This window comes from Ochotona curzoniae, unplaced genomic scaffold, assembly GCF_017591425.1.
Source record: "Ochotona curzoniae isolate NIBS_2020 unplaced genomic scaffold, NIBS_Ocur_1.0 patch203, whole genome shotgun sequence".
Taxonomy (NCBI): Eukaryota; Metazoa; Chordata; class Mammalia; order Lagomorpha; family Ochotonidae; genus Ochotona; species Ochotona curzoniae.
Window position 1 is genome coordinate 145,468 of NW_024466755.1, and position 16,248 is coordinate 161,715.

Here is a 16,248-nt window from a genome sequence, read left to right on the forward strand (position 1 = left end):
GTCATGACTTTGCCAATCCCCAGAGCAGAACCAAATCCCTTTGTGGAGGGCAGTGGCTGCTGGAGGCTCTCCCCCAGGTGCTGCTACAGCCTCCAATCAGGTCTGAATTGCGGTGTCCATGGCTGGGAGAGTGGTACCTGCTCGGGTGAAGAGAGGTACTGATCTGTCCTTACACATTCAGAGAAACAAGAGCAAAACTCCCCCTGAAACCATTCATGCTTCTTGCATCACCTAGACATCTGTCCAGATTTTTAAGGTGGTGGACACTACAGGTGCCCGTTGGCTCCGTGGGTTCCATGATCCACCGTTTGGTGCATCTGGTCACTGCTCATTTGGAGAGTCAAGGGTAAAGGCGGTGTAGCACTTCTGCTTGTAATCGTTAACAGCCTAAGACATCCAGTCGTCTTTAGTCCTTGAGAGGGACTGGAGGAAGCCAGCCAGGCTTACTGAGAGATGCCTCCCACCACGTGAGATATTCTGGCAGTTTTCTGATTTTGTATCTTGGGTTCAGTAGAAACACTGCACAGTGGTATGGAACCGCTTGATGCAGAGTCTAGGTTTCTCTAATCTCTTAGCTAAGTGCGGGAGCTGCAGAGAATGAAGCAAATGGGTGGGCGACGCCATGCGGTGTGCTGACATCTTCCTCTGCGCCAGTGTGGTGCAAGGACGGACCCCTAGCCGGGCTGCAGCAGCGTCCGACGGTCGGCCAGCTGCTCTGGGTAATGATGTTGCCGAAGGGTAGGACTGCGTGCACGCCCACGTGCGTGTGTATGTGTGTGTGTGAGCCAGCCACAGTGGAGCTGGATGGTGAAACAGGAAACAAGAGGCTAAAACTAAGGACATCATTTGGGACCCGGAAAGCTTAGCAAATTATCCCTTGGACCATGAGCCACATATTTCCCCTGAGACATATACATTTTTTTTCCAGCAAAATTTTTGTTGGATCTATGATAGAGAAATGAACTGAGATGTATATGTGGAGGTTTTATTTACTGTGTTAGATATCTAAAGACCTGCAGCAGATTTAAATTCCAACTCATAAATTTTTAAAGGAATGTGAAATTATCCAAATGCTCATGAATCAAGTTTTCATTACTGTATGGTGGGTGGATGAGGCTGTCCATTGTACCATTTCTTTGGATTCTCAGGCATGGTTTCGCAGTGCAAGAACTCTGTAACATTAACAAATTCAATAAAAACTAAATATATGAATTGTTGCAATGTTTTACTTTATTATTTAAAAAGTTTCCCCTCTGTCTTGGAGAGTTGGTAAACTGAGATTTTGTCTGCTGGTTCACTCCCCTTGCAAGTGGCCCAAGTGGCCAGAGCTGAGCTGATCTGAAGCCCTGAGCCTCTGGGTCTCCCACATTTGAGCAGGTCTCCCTCACAGGTACAAGGTCAGAGTTCAGAAGTTTGTAACTTTTGAATATATCTCAAAAGGGCGGCATGGCTGCATTTGAAGATTTGGGGCCCGGTGCTGTGGCCTAGCAGCCGAAGTCCTCGCCTTGAATGTGCCAGGATCCCATATGGGCACCGGTTCTAATTCCAGTAGCCCCACTTCCCATCTAGCTCCCTGCTTGTGGCCTGGGAAGCAGTGGAGGACGGCCCAAAGCCTTGCAACCCTGCACCCATGGAAGAACATTTCAGGAGATTTGGGGTAATAAGTTCAAAATGTTTGTTTTTACTTTAGTACTTTAAGCTACTTTCTCTCCCAGCTCTGCCCCTGGGTGGGCACTGGCTAAGTGGTTGAGGAACCTGCATCCCAATTTGAAACACCTGGACCTGAACAACTTACTGCTGGTGCAGGGCCTGGAAAGCAGCTGTGATGGGTGAAACACTTGGGCTCTTGTCCCACATGGGAAAGCTCCCAAACCAGTGGGTTGGAGCACTGCCATTCTCTTTGAGAAGGAAGAAGGAAAAAAAGATAGTTTCTTTGAAAGCAGAGAGCTCTGTCATCCACTTGCTCATTCCCTGGATGCCCTCAACGTCCAGAGCTGGACCAAGCCCAGGAAGCAGGAATTTAACGTGGGTCTCACTCGGCTGACAGAGGCTCGAGCACTAGGGCTGTCGCCTGCCTTTCCAGCTGCGTTGATGGGGAACCGTGTTGGGCTTGCCCACAGTGTACGCTCCAGAAAAGTTAAGTACAGCTCAAGTATGAACTAAAATTCTAAATAATGGTAGATAATAGGCTAATACAAGATTGCTGGAACTTTTCAATCTTAAGCACTTTAAAGTTTCTGAAGTTAAAAAAGTTTTAAAAAATTCTAAGGTGAGGATGAGGTTACTTGTCTCAACTTGTGATGGGACACTTTTAAGATTTATTTTTATTGCAAAGGTAGATATACAGAAAGGATGATATTCCATCCATTGATTCACTACCCTAGTGGCAGCAGTGGGTAGAGCTGAGTCAATCCGAAGCCAGGAACCCGGAGCCTCTTCCAGGTGCAGGCTCCCACAGCTTCGTGCTGTCCTCAGGCTTGAGCTTGAGCTGACTTGGTGTCTAATAAGTTGGACTACCTAATGAGAGGAAGTCATTTATGCACTAAAGGCAGCATACTGACCAGAAAATGACGTTTGATGGCAGGGGCCGGTGTTGTGCAGCCAGTTCAGCTGCCACTTCATCCGCACCCAACTACGTTGCTCAGTTAACAACTCCCGATTCTAAGTTTCTTTACAATTCTGAGTTCTTTCTGGTGACAGTGGAACACAGTTGGCTGCCAGACAATCGTCAGGGCAGTATCTTGCTTTAGATCTTAGGATTTTGCCTGTGATCCTTGGGTGATTTCACTCCTGGGCTGCATAGGATATAGTACAGCCTGGCTTCGGCTCAGTCTTTCACCCAGTTGGGGTTGGCACTGTGGCAGAGCAAATAGTGTCCCAGTCTGGGCGCCAGTGGTTCAAAACCTGACTTCATTTCTGACCCAGCTCGCTGTGGGTGTGCTTGGGAGAGCAGTGGATAGCCCCAGTACATGGGCCCTTGCTCCCATGTGGGAGACCCAGAAGAAGCTTTGTGGATGGAAGATCTTGTCTTCCTTTCTCCCTGCACCTGCACGGGACCTGCACGTAAAGCAAGCTCCTGGCTTCAGATCGGCTCAGCTCTGGCTGTTGTGGCCATTTGGGGAGTGAAGCAGCAGAGGGGACGGTCTCTGTCTCTCCTCTCTGTAAATCTGATCTGACTTTTCAATAAACAAGTTGGTGCTGTTGAGAGCTGTGCTGTTTTTGGATGGCTGAGAGTGGAACTTCATTTTGTAGTGCCTATGATGAGACATTCCAAACACAACGGTACAAAGAATAATATGTATCTTGGAACCCTTAACCCAGCTTTAACGATGACTTCGGTGAACACAGTCCATTTCCTGAAATATCTCAAAGCTAATCAGGCGTTTGTTCCATCCACAAATACTGGTATTTGACCACAACATAAAAACCCTTGTCAGACCTGGAAACACTTCTGTACCATCAGAAATCCTCCCTGTCCTGTTTGGCTCACAGTTGGTGTTTGGGGATCCTGATGGATTACCCATTCATTGCATACTAATTCCATATTTAGCTGTTGAGGCGACCTGGTCATTTGGTTAAATTTTCCACATTGTGGAGTTATCTCTGCTTCTCTTTGCCTTCTGTGCAGTGTGCCAGTTAGTACTGATGCTGGATCAAGTGGAATCCATCGACGGGGAGGACTTGCCCAAGTTTGGCCGTAAAGCTTTGGCCCATTCAGTGTGGTAACGGCTTACTGCGTGAGGGTGCACTGTGAGCTCTGTGCAGACTAATGCCATTGAGTGTGATGTGGAGATGGGAGCATTGAAGTAGGTCAGGTGCAGCACACGCCAGCCAATCACCCTTCTCAACACTCCCTTGGTAAAGATGCTGAGTGACACATTAGCGAAGGGAGTGCCTGCATCTGGAACTCTCAACGAAGGTTCTAGTCCAGGTGGAGCAGTGCCATGCATGAGTGAGGAGGTAAGTGATGTCCGTGCAGGGCATGCTTGGCAGGCGCCGAGAGGCTGGGCAGGAACTCCTAAGGTGGTCACTGGGAGGCGTGACGGAGCCTGGCACTGTGGCACCACTGTGCCTGTCCTGGCTGAATTCTCCCCAGAGCAGGAGGCCTGCAGGCCACTGAGGCTCTAGTAACCAAGTGTTTATCCCCTTTGCTGGGTGTGAATACCAGGAGGAGCAGGGTCTAATAGCTATGTTCCTGCCCTTGGGCTCTTCCTCAAGGCTAGGATAAAATTTCTGCAGTTTTATCTCATTTGGAAATTTTTATTAATTACAGTTTTTATTTTTATTGCAAAGTCAGATATACAGAGAGGGGGAGAGACAGAGAGGAAGTCCTCTCTTGCAAGTGCTGGGATCCCATATGGGCACTGGTTCGTGTCCTGGCAGCTCTGCTTCCCATCCAGCTCCCTGCTTGTGGCCTAGGAAAGCAGTCGAGGACGACCCAAAGCCTTATGACCCTGCACCCGTGTGGGGGAGACCCAAAAGAAGCTCCTGGCTTCAGATAGGCTCAACTCTGACCCGTACGGCCACTTGGGGTGTGAATCAACAGATGGAAGGTCTTTTTTTTTTTTTTGTCTTCTCTGTATGTATATCTTTCTTCCCAATAAAGTTCTTGTTCTGTTTTAAAGATTTTTTTTTTTTTTGCAAAGTCAGATATACAAAGAGGAGGAGAGACAGAGAGGAAGATCTTTCTGTCCACAATTTGCTTCCAAGGGACTGCAATGGCCAGAGCTGCACTGATCCGAAGCCAGGAGCCGGGAACTTCCTCCAGATCTCCCACGCGGGTGCAGGGTCCCAACGCCTTGGGCTGTCCTCGACTACTTTCCCAGGCCACAAGCAGGGAGCTGGATGGGAAGCTGAGCTGCTGGGATTAGAACTGGAGCCCTTATGGGATCCTGGCACGTTCAAGGTGAGGACTTGTCCGCCAGGCCACCGCGCTGGGGCCCCAATAAAGATCTTAAAAAAAAAAAACAAAATGTACACATACAAAGCTGCACCCGTGCACCTCAGGCATTCTCCGCACTGTCGTGCTTCTGGTCACCACACTGAATGGCAGACTGTGCGACCAGACACAAACCCAGGAGCCTTGCCTCCTGCCGTGTGTACGGCTGTCCTCTAGGTTCCACATCTGCAGCACAGACCTTTGTTTTCCAACTCTGATCCTGTTGGATAAGGGCCCCATTTAAAAAAAATTTTTCCCCATTTTTAAAATTATATTTTGACAATCTTTACATAGTTAATTGGGGTAAAAAGGTTCAAGGACTATAGGAAAGTGGGTAAGACTATTATTTCCACATCGTCTCCTTCATGTATCTGAGGTAAAGGGGGATGGATATTAAGGGAGAAGCCCCACCAGTCTCCCACCCGCCCCAGGTCCCTGATGTGGGGCATGCTCCGAGGGTCTTGCTCAAGCGGTTTTGATAGTTCAGCAGTTATGAATTGCTGCCAGTCTCACCACTCCAAGTACAATGAGGTTGTTGAAGAATCCACTGATTGACATAGTCCATCATAGAGTCTCCGTTTGCCCAGTTTTTCGCTGCCAACATATAGCTGAGGTGGTTGATTGACCTGTCTTCTGTCTTTTCATGGTTAGGGTTCTGAGTCTGGCAGTTTGATTGGGGGAATCCCCAAAGAAACTTTGTCTGAGGTGTTCCCAGACCAGATTCTTGTATGTACTAGCAAGTACAGGGCCCAGCACAGTCCATCGCCCCATCAGCTGGTGGTTGCAGTTGCTGGGTTGGTTCTGTTTCCATCCCTGTCTTCCACTGGAACCAATGGGTGTTTGCAGTCCAGCCTGGTGCTGCCCAGCACATTCTCTGCCCTCACATAAATCAGTGGGAGCTGCAGCCTAGTTGGAGCGACCTGCAATAACCCCCACCAGGCCCGCCCCCTACCCTGGTTTGCCAGTATGTGTAGCAGACTAGTCCAGTCTGTCCCACATCCCATTTGGCTCTCATACATGTCAATGGGCATTGAAGTCTAGTTCCATCTAACCAGCTCCACTATGCAGCCCACACACATGCTGTTGGGTGCCTTTCTGCCCTCCGGTGGGCGTGGTAACCCAAGAGGGAGGAGCCCGCTGTTTCCCATCTAGGCCACTCCCACTCCCGGATTATGCACTCTCCAGGTAGTTCTGCGGTTTGACTTGACAGAACTAGCCCCCAGTGCCAGCCTCAGCCAGCTGAGGCTACCGCCAAGCCCAACCAACCCTCACCCACTCTAATTTTAGTTCGCACCAGTAGGAACAATCGGCCCAGCCTGGCTTTTCCCTGATTGGTCCACATGAGGCGCACAGGTGTGGTAGCCCTGTTTAGTCTGGTCTGCCCCCACCCCAGCTCACGCTCTGCAGTGGGAGTGGCTGTCCAGCAGGGGAACCCTCCTTTATTCCTCCTGCTGGCTCTGCCCCCTCCCTTCCTGGTTCTCACGTGTGCTGGTTGGGTGCTGCAGTCACATCCGGTACAGGTAACCTCACCTTGGCATTCCATATTGTGCACTGGTTTTTGTCGTGACCGAACCTGGCTCGACCCACACTGTTCTGGTGCTTGGATTTGCCAGTGGGTGATGTGAACTGGTTCAGCCTGGTCTGCTCCCGACCCATGCCAAATGTATGTTGGTGGATACCTTCCCATGGCCTGTTCTGTTTCCTATCATGATTCTTGCGCTTGCACGCAGGGTCTGTGTCCTGCCAGAGGAGTTGCCCAGGCTCCTCCATCAGAACCTTTCCCAATGCCAGAATTCGCGCATACCAGGGGGTCTATGAGCCAGCTCTACTCAGTTCACCTCCTGTCTTAGCAGGAACAGTGGCTTTTCCTGACTGGCCTTCAACCCAAACTGGTTCTTGCTGTTGGATGTTTCAGCCCAGCCACGGCTCGTCCATACCCACATACGGCTCACACATGGCTCAGTAGGGGTTGAGACCTAGCCTAGTCTGTCCCACATCTAGTCCTTGCCGCACCTTAACCTCCCCTTAAGGTTGGGGAAATGGAAACGTGGAGAGGAAATCGCAGAGCCTATGGAACTGTATATTAAAAAAAAAAAAAAAAACTATGCAGAAAAGTAACTGTTATAACACTATTAAAAAAATCTCCCTAAGGTCTCTACACTCATATTGAGGTTTAGGCTTTGCCAGGAAGTTCAGTCACTCACAGTGTAAAAGCCACAGCCGTTGACTGATTGCTAACTCTGCAAGCTCAGAGACCTGATGTGTTCAGCTGGTTTGCTGCTAAACTTCATTCGCGAACGTTGGTGAGATTTAATGCACAAGAGAACCGCTGAGAATCGTGGGTTAAACTTGAGCAGGATCCTGGGAGTGTGCCCCACATTGGAGACCTGGGATGGGTATGGCTTCTTCTTTTATCTCCCCCCGTTATTCCTGCGGCCCTTGACCCTCTGTGCCCTAATCAACTATGTAAAGAGTATAAAAATAAAATAATTATTTCAAAAAAAAAAATCATGGGTTAAGATATTACAGGACTTCTGGGGCCCGGCGCAGTAGCCTAGTGGATAAAGTTCTCACCTTGCATGTGCTGGGATCCCATAAGGGCGCTGGTTTGTATCCCAGCTGCTGTTTTCTATCCAGCTCCGTGCCTGTGGCCTAGGAAAGCAGTCGAGGATGGCCCAAAGCTATACTGCACCCACGTGGCAGACCGGAAGAAGCTCCTGATCAGCTCAGCTCTGTTGCGGTCACCTGGGGAGTGAATCAGCGGATAGAAGACCGTGTCTCCTCTAAATCTTTCTAATAAAAATAAAAATTTTAGAGATGTTATAGCACTTCCAAGAAGGTAAGAATAACTAAGGGACGTTTTCCCTTTTTCTTTATTTAAAGATTTATTATTATTATTTTTTTTTATTGCAAACTCAGATGTACAGAGACAGAGAGGAAAATCTTGCATTCGATGATTCACTCCCAAGTGGCCACAATGGCTTGAGCTGCGCCAATCCGTAGTCAGGAGCCAGGAGCTCCTCTAGGTCTCCCATGCGAGTGCAGGGTCCCAAAGCTTTGGGCCGTCCTCGACTGCTTTCCCAGGCCACAAGCTGGGAGCTGGATGGAAAGAGAGGCCGCCGGGATTAGAACCGGTGCCCATATGGGATCCTGGGCATGCAAGGCGAGCACCTTAACCACTGTGCCACTGCGCCGGGCCCCAAATAATTTTTTAAGTAGTAAATTTCAGGTAAAAATTCTGCCGATGATTCAGCCAAACATGAAATGGCTGACAAAACAAAATCAATGTGGTTTTTGTTTGGGGAGAGAAAGATACAGGCTGTAGGATAATGTTTCCTGTTTTTCTGTGGGATTTGTATTGTCCTAAACTATGAAGCAGTTCAAAACGGAAAACCCCGTATTCTCCTGAAAGCCTCTACTCCATATTGAAGAGAATCTGACAAAAACTTGAGGCCCCCTCCCTGTGCAGGTGGTGGCTGCCTTTCAGTCATTAAGAAGTGAAGTTTAACACCATCCCGAGTCCAGCGTATGTGCCGCCCAGGTGAGCACCACCGTCCTGATTCTATTTTATTCCTTACACAAGATGAGGTATTTTTGTTAAGATTCATTTTTATTGGAAAGTCAGATTTACAGACAGAAGGAGAGACAGAGAAAAGAGAAGGATCTTCCATCTGCTCACTCCGCCCCCCCCAAGTGGCTGCAATGGCCGGAGCTGAGCCGATTCGAAGCCAGGAGCCAGGAGTTTCTTCTAGGTCTCCCACACAGGCGCAAGGTCCCCAGGCTTTTGGCCGTTCTCCACTGCTTTCCCAGGCCACAGGCAGGGAGCTGGATGGGAAATGGAGCAGCTAGGATTAGAACTGGCATCCATATGGGATTCTGGCACATGCAAGGTGAGGACTTTAGCCACTAAGCTACTGCACCAGGCCAAGAGAAAGTATTTCTATAATGACTGTTGTAATGTGTGTAACGTTTGATGTTTTGAATTAGTGTAATAAAGGTTAATGCAATTTAGCAGTTCCAAACACAGTCCTTTTAAAAACCTGTGTTTTACAAATTTATTGTTTCAACAGAATGGACTAGGATGTTTTCTTCTGGAAATTTCTATCTGAACGCACATTAAGTACTAATCTGAGTCACTACTGGTAATCTTTATTGTCACATTTTCCAAGTTTTGACACCCAAACTTGGTAAACATCATGGAGGTTTGTACAAACACATATATACATATATACACACACATCTAAGTTTAAAGCTCCAGTTTTCTCAGTGTGCTCAGGCTCCTGATAAAAAGGTACAACAGGAAAGAAGGTAAAGCAGGGAAAACATATATAAATTCCAAATGACACGCTTCGTTATGAATTAAGGCAGGTATTTTAGAGCAGAATCCATCACTTTGCTTAAAACTTTAAGTTACAGCCTCAGATATTTACAAGAAAAATAAACAGCCTTTTGCACACTATAGTTTTCACAAAAATCTAATTGGGGAGTTGTATTTTCCTGTTTTATTTCAGGTAACTTTTCATTAAGTATTCAGTGATTGAAATTTCAGGTGTTAAAAACTTCACATGGAGTCACTACTGCCCCGCAGTGCAATCCGTCAGGATCTCATTTTTGCACACACATCCACCTAGGAACACGCAGCTGTTCTGATGCCCATGTGGGTCAGTGCCAACCAAACTGTGCACGTGGTCACTGCACCCTGGGTCGCTTGAGCTTGTTCTTCTCGGCAGGAGCCTTCCTCTTCTGTGACAAGTCAGGCTCAGGCCCCTCACTCTTGTCAAAGGCGGCTGCTCCTGGGAGGTGGTACTTCTCAAAAGGAGGAGGAGACTCCTGGAAAAGGAAATGAGAATGGCATGGTTGTTCTTTTCAGATTTCAACGACATTTAATTCCACACCCCGCCCCCCTTTTAGGGCTACAGCTTTGTCAAAAAAATTTAAAAAGTAAAAATATATTTGTTCCTGGGTTCTTGAACAAAGCAACTTGTGTCTTTGAAACAATCCAGATGTGCATCCAAACAGGACTGGTTAAGGAAATTGTGGTACATCTACTCCATGGAATATTACTCAGCCATTAGAAAGAATGACATTCTACCATTTGCAACTAGATGGTCCCAATTAGAGACCATTATGCTCAGTGAAATAGGTCGATCACAGAAAGACAAATATTTTATGCTCTAACATAAGGAAACCATCATGCAAATTGGAATGTACAGTGATGGAGTAATGGAGACTACCATATCCAGATGTGAAGACACAATGCAACATGCATCCCTACTTCCAAACAAAAGATGGACTCCCAATGAAAGTGCTGGATATATCTAGACAATGGGATGATGGACTGACTGATATTGTACCAGCAGCTCGACTCCTGGCTTCAGATGGGCCAGGCTCCAGCAGCAGCAGTCACTTGGGGAGTGAACTACCAGATTGAAGATTCTGTCTCTTCTCTCTGTAACCTTATCTCTCAAATAAAATCTTAAAAATAAAGCTTTTAAGACTCAGCACACCCATGCCCACCACACACGAGCCACAGCTGCAGCCATGTGGTGTGCGGGCCTAGCAGGGTGGCGGGCCCTAGCAGTAGCACCTATGACCTCATAGGTGCACGCCTGCTGCCTTTGCTAGGCACGTTGGACTCCGCCTACTGCTCCCCTGGGGGTCGAGCTGGGGTGGGGTCTGGGGGGGGAGGGCAGACTGGGAGTCCAGCGACCTAAACCTTCGCGAGCGGGCCTGGACGCGGAGGATGCCGGATGGGATGGCCACCCCATGCCCACCACACACGAGCCACAGCTGCAGCCACAGGGCGGCTAGTGCGCCATTTGGCGCTAGGCTTCGCCTGCTGGCCGCCCAGCCAGGGAACTCTAGGATTTTCGTTAGTAGATATGATGGTTAGACAGCTCCTAGCTGAACCTACAGTGTTTCAGGGACGTGAATTAATCGTAAAGATTCCCAAGGACAGTAAATCTTCCTCAGATAAACCTGTGAATAATACTGTCCCAACCCAAGTGTATTGATCAATTTTAAAACCTTTTACACTTTCAAAACCTTGTGCTCATCAAGAATGGGGCAGAGAGCAAAGAAATCTTCCATAGCCTTAGAAAGTGTGAGGAAGACATATAGGGTAACCTACCAGGAAAATGAAAGGTAACTTATTGGTAATAGGCTCAAAACAACATTAGACAACATTTAAACTACAAAGACATACAGGGGGAACTAAGAGCAATCCTGACAACCTACCAACAGGACGACATATGCACAGAGCAAGGATTGACCCCAGAGTGGAGCACGAGGACAGGAAGAGGCCTGTATCCCACACCTGGAGACTCCATAAACCCCACCAAGGACTATCAATACGGGCACCAAGGACTGCATCCCAAAAGAAGCCCGAAATCTTCCTCGGGGGATCCAAGGACGTCGGAACAACAGCCAGGAACCCAGAGTGGTCCTCAGAATCAAAAGAACAGTAAACTCCCTTCAGGACTAAGGAAAGAAACTTTCTCTTGTCCTTACTTAGTTCCAACGTTGGGTCTCCACCCTCTATGCAATGACTGTCAGGGTTGCTCCAGAGCCCCCCTCCAAACACACACACACACACACACACATTTGAATAGACAGAGAACAACAAGGAAAGCTTGGTCAGTATAGACTCAAACATACTTTGCTAGGTAGGACACAGAACAAGGACACCTCACCAAGATGCTGAAGATTTCTCTGCTCACCCCTCCTATAACGGTTATGTACCTTATATGGGGAAATGTCAATGTTGGGGCTTTTGATTGATTGGGTTTACTCTGTTGGCTCTACCTTCAGACCAGAGAAGGTCTCTCCAAAAAGCCGTTGAACTTATCTGGGCAATAATATGAGGATCACAATGCTTGGTATATGCTAGCAATGAAGGAATCTCAACTGAACTTGAACTGAGTCACGCAACACGGTGGAGGAATCCACCAATGGGGGGGGAAGGGTCTTGGGAGGGGTGGTGGGAATCCCAGTGCCTATAAAACTGTGTCATATATAAAAAAAAAAAGACTCAGCACAGAGGCCTAGCAACTAAAGTCCTCGCCTTGAATGCACTGGGATCAAATACTAGAATAATCCCAGCAGCCCTGCTTCCCATCCAGCTCCCTGCTTGTGGCCTGGGAAAGCAGTCAGGGATGGCCCAAAGCCTTGGGACCCTGCACCCACATGCAAGACCTGGAAGAGGATCTGGGCTCCTGGCTTTGGATCGGCGCAGCACTGGCCATTGCAGTCACTTGGGGAGTGAATCATTGGATGGAAGATCTTTCTGTCTTTCCTCCTCTCTTATATATATCCAACTTTTCAATAGAAATAAATTAAAAAAAAAAAAAGGTTTTAGACATACGTAGGTTTCTATACCTTCCCTATATTTAACTTCTAAATATTTACAAACACGATCATTATGATAGAAAAATCAGAATGGCAGACAACACAGTGCCCACCTGCTGAGTTATGCCCTAAAGGAATGCAATGGCTGTGCCATGTCATGCCAGTGCTGGGAATGGCATCTCCATCTGGGTCTCCATGTGGGTATTAGGGATGGAAGTATTTGCGTCATATCCTGCTGCCTCCTAGCAGGAAGGTGGAGTCTGGAGTGGGACCCAGACATTCTAGTGTGCAACCCAAGGATCCCACCCAGAGGCTTGAATGCAGGCCAAATGACCCACCTCCAGAGACAAATGCTCTATGCTCTTGGACAGCGACTTCTCTGCGCACACAAGCATATACGTCGTGAGGAAGTTCAGGGAGTGTCACAAACCTGCATCAGGTAATCGGCAATGTATTCTGTTTTCAAGCAGTGCACGTTCTGTGCAGCAGCATCTGCCATGTTAATTCCTGTGTCGTCTGGCTTCAGCTTATTAAAGTCATAAAAAAGATGTGTGGCTTCTTTGAATAAATGAACAGAATGACCACGTAGCACCTGTGGCAGACACAAAAATTAATTAACAATCTACACATGGCCTAAAGTGGCTCAACTGTACAAAATACACTAAAGACAGCCACTTCCAAAGGCCAGGACACTGAGCTGATCGCATGGTCAAACAGTCAGCAATGTGACTGAGGTACCAACCTTCGCTCCTCCGGACTGAAGAAGGCGTCTGAACCCTGCTTCTCGGGTACGATCAACATGTAAGATCACCTTCCACCCGCTAAATGCCCCCTGTGAGAAAAAATGGTCAGTGCTGAAACCATCTAGAGAAAATGCACATACAGATAATGCAAGCTTCTATCTGTAGAATAAGTTTCACATCTATTTTCTTATAACAACGTAGCTTGATTTATGCTTAGTTTTTTTTTTTTTAATAACAGTCAGTAGTGCATCAACGCTGTCTCTTAGCTTACATGAAGTCTTGACTACAGTTCTCCTGAAAATATTTGCAAATTGAAAATGTTTGAGGTTCTTAGAGACCGTGGAATACACGTGAGAGAATTTGACACAAGAGTTTGCGACCTCTGTTGTGAGGAATGAGTTCCTCTGGCAGTCTGGCCCTTCTAAATCACTTACACTAAAGGCTTATGGAGATACAATCCCCGTACTTACTGAGTAATATTTTATTTTTCTTTATGATCAAAGTAACGTATCTGAGCTGGCCTTGTGTTGCAGACCTCCAAGCCCTGCCTGTGATGCTGGCATCTTGAGTTCCAGCTGTTCCGCTTACAATCCAGCTCCCTACTAATGTGCCTGCGTAGTGGGGACAGTTGGCACAGATACCTGAAGCCTTACCACTCTGGGAGAGGCGGGACGAGCTCTAGGCTCCTGGCTTCAGCCTAGCCCGGCCCCACGTACTCTCCGGAGCAAATCAGTAAGCAGAAGATCTTTCTCTCCACTCCCACTCTCTGTAATTTTGCCATTGAAATTAATTAATTAAGGACTAATTTGCTGGAAGATATTAAAATAGTAAAAACAAATCTATACCAATAATACTGAAACAGGTGAGTTTCTATAGTCTGCTTAAGGAACTCTAAAGTCTCTAAATGCTTAGTTCATACGTTCAACTGATAGGAAAACAGACTATCAAGTAAGCATCATTTTATGCTTTATGGAAGTCTGAACCCAGGTTAAAAATCCCTGAAGCTAGGTGCTATAAAGATACTTAGAAACAAACACTGCCTAGAGCTACATCACACACAGAAACTATTTTTTAAAAGCCATCAACATCATTGCTAAACACAATTAGAAAAATTAGGATATAACATTAAGGCCGATTTAGAATGCCTTAACTAACCAGATCAGGTCAAAGGATAAGTGGCAGAGTTATTTTTACTTAACGAAGCACATTCTTTTAAAACAAAAAACCAACACCTTGGAACAGTCACTCCTGAATGCTACTGGAATTATCTTTATTCATGCACATGACTACCTCCACAACGCCCGACTCTTGTCTTTGCTGGATTTGCTTCCTCCACCGCATGGCTGCAATCGCTAGTTTTTTTTGCTGCTCCGTGATTCCAGTCAGAACATCCAGTATGGAACTACTGCCCCATTCATAGTCTTCTTCCTAGAGAACGCAGTCAACAAGCAGGTGAGTTTCTATAGTCTGCTTAAGGAACTCAAAATCTCTAAATGCTTAGTTCATACATTCAACTGATGGAAAACAGAGTATCAGGCAAGCGTCATTTTATGAGCATAGGGGAAATGTAGACGGACGACTTGGTTTCATATATTTATTACATGTATCTGACTTTCAACTTGAAATCATTTCTAAGTAATATGAAACTACACCTTGGCAACTGGTAATATTTGGGTTACCAGGTTACACTGTCTACTTCTAGCTTCACAGAAGCACCCATGGCAGACGGGGCACTGACAGTTCGACCAGGAGATAATCCTACGGAATCCTAGCTGAATATATCAAAAGTCCACATGGTGTACACTACTGTCACAGCTACCAAAAATATCCTAGATAATTAGCTTAATATTCAAAGTGCCAGGAGTCAGGATAAAAGCTTACAATAACATAATCACAGGCAATTCTGAGGCTGTTAGTTCAATTTAGAAAAATACATGCAAGGTACTGATTTAAAAAAAAAGTGTGTAAAAGTGAGTTTGGCTCCGGGCTTTCTTTTATTGCTTTAATAGTTCCGGAAAACCTCATAAAACTAGCCTAATCTACTGGTCACATCTGGAAATCTGAGTCCCGTGAGTGCTCAGGGGATGCAGCAGTCTCTGCGGAAACACCCCTAGCCAGACGTGAACACATACCTGTACGAAGCAGCCCGCGGTTCTGCACGCTTCCAGGTAGGAGCGATGGAGCACCCACTTGCCGGCGGCCACAGAGGCTAAGTACTTCTCGTTTCTCAGCGGATGGCCCACCACAATGTGTGTGCATTTGGGGTCAAAGCACTGCTTCTCTATCACTAATCCACCTTATGGAGAGAAAATTTGGTTGTTGCTTTATTTACTGACATAACTGGGTCTGAACTTCTTTGTACAGAAAAATGTAATCAACCACCATAGAAATTATTTGTAAACAAATTGCACCAAACCATCCAAACCAAAAATATTTGGCCGACAATTATAAACATTATTTTTTTACTTAGGTGCCCCCCTTAAAAAAATAATTGTTATTTTATTCATTTGAAAGAAAGAGTGGCAGAGGGCTTCGCGTTCCAGTCAGGTCTCCCACGTGCATGAAGGAGACCAAGCACTGGGACCATTTACAACCACCTTTCTCAGGAGCTCCAGCTGGGATGCGAGCCTCACAGGCAGTCTCCTTAGACACTATGCCACAATGACAGCCCCAAACTTTTTGGAATTGAAGTCAGATTTACAGAGAGAAGGATCATCTATCCACTGGATGGGAACAATATTCACTGCCTGCCCACTGAGGCTGGCAAAGAACCAAAATAGGTTCTCCACTAGACCAACTATTCAAAAAAAAAAAAAATAGGCAGGAGGTATGAATCAACAAAATTAGAGATGCAAAAGGAAATATAGCGATGGTGCCTCAGATATACACAGAATAATCAGAAACCATTGCAAGCAACTAGATGCCAAAAAAAATCAGAAGATCTAGAAGAAATGGATTGTCACACACATACAATCTACCAAAATTGAATCAAGAGGCAATAATCCTAACAGACTTATAACCAGGATGGAGCCAGAATCAGTAATCAAATCCCTCTCAACCAAGAAAAGCTCTGGACTGGACGGTTTTACCACCAGATCCTACCAAACATTTCAAGAACTTACCCCAACCCTCCGCCAGCTAGCCAACAACAGAGGGAGGCAAATTCTTCCAAATCCTTTCATTGAAGCCAACATCACCTTAATAAAGTCACATAAAGAT

At 46.5% G+C, this 16,248-nt stretch overlaps 1 protein-coding gene across 1 annotated transcript; it reads right to left on the minus strand.

Moving 5' to 3' along the window:
• Nucleotides 1-8,966: 8,966 nt before the first annotated feature.
• On the minus strand, nucleotides 8,967-15,512 carry LOC121166685 (DNA topoisomerase 2-binding protein 1-like). Its single transcript, XM_040995929.1, has 5 exons — nucleotides 15,162-15,512; nucleotides 14,320-14,457; nucleotides 13,029-13,118; nucleotides 12,717-12,878; nucleotides 8,967-9,769 (listed from the first exon to the last, which is right to left on the minus strand). The coding sequence occupies exons 2-5, from the start codon at nucleotides 14,368-14,370 to the stop codon at nucleotides 9,629-9,631; spliced, it is 444 nt and encodes a 147-aa protein (XP_040851863.1). The 5' UTR covers nucleotides 14,371-14,457; nucleotides 15,162-15,512; the 3' UTR covers nucleotides 8,967-9,628.
• Nucleotides 15,513-16,248: the final 736 nt, after the last annotated feature.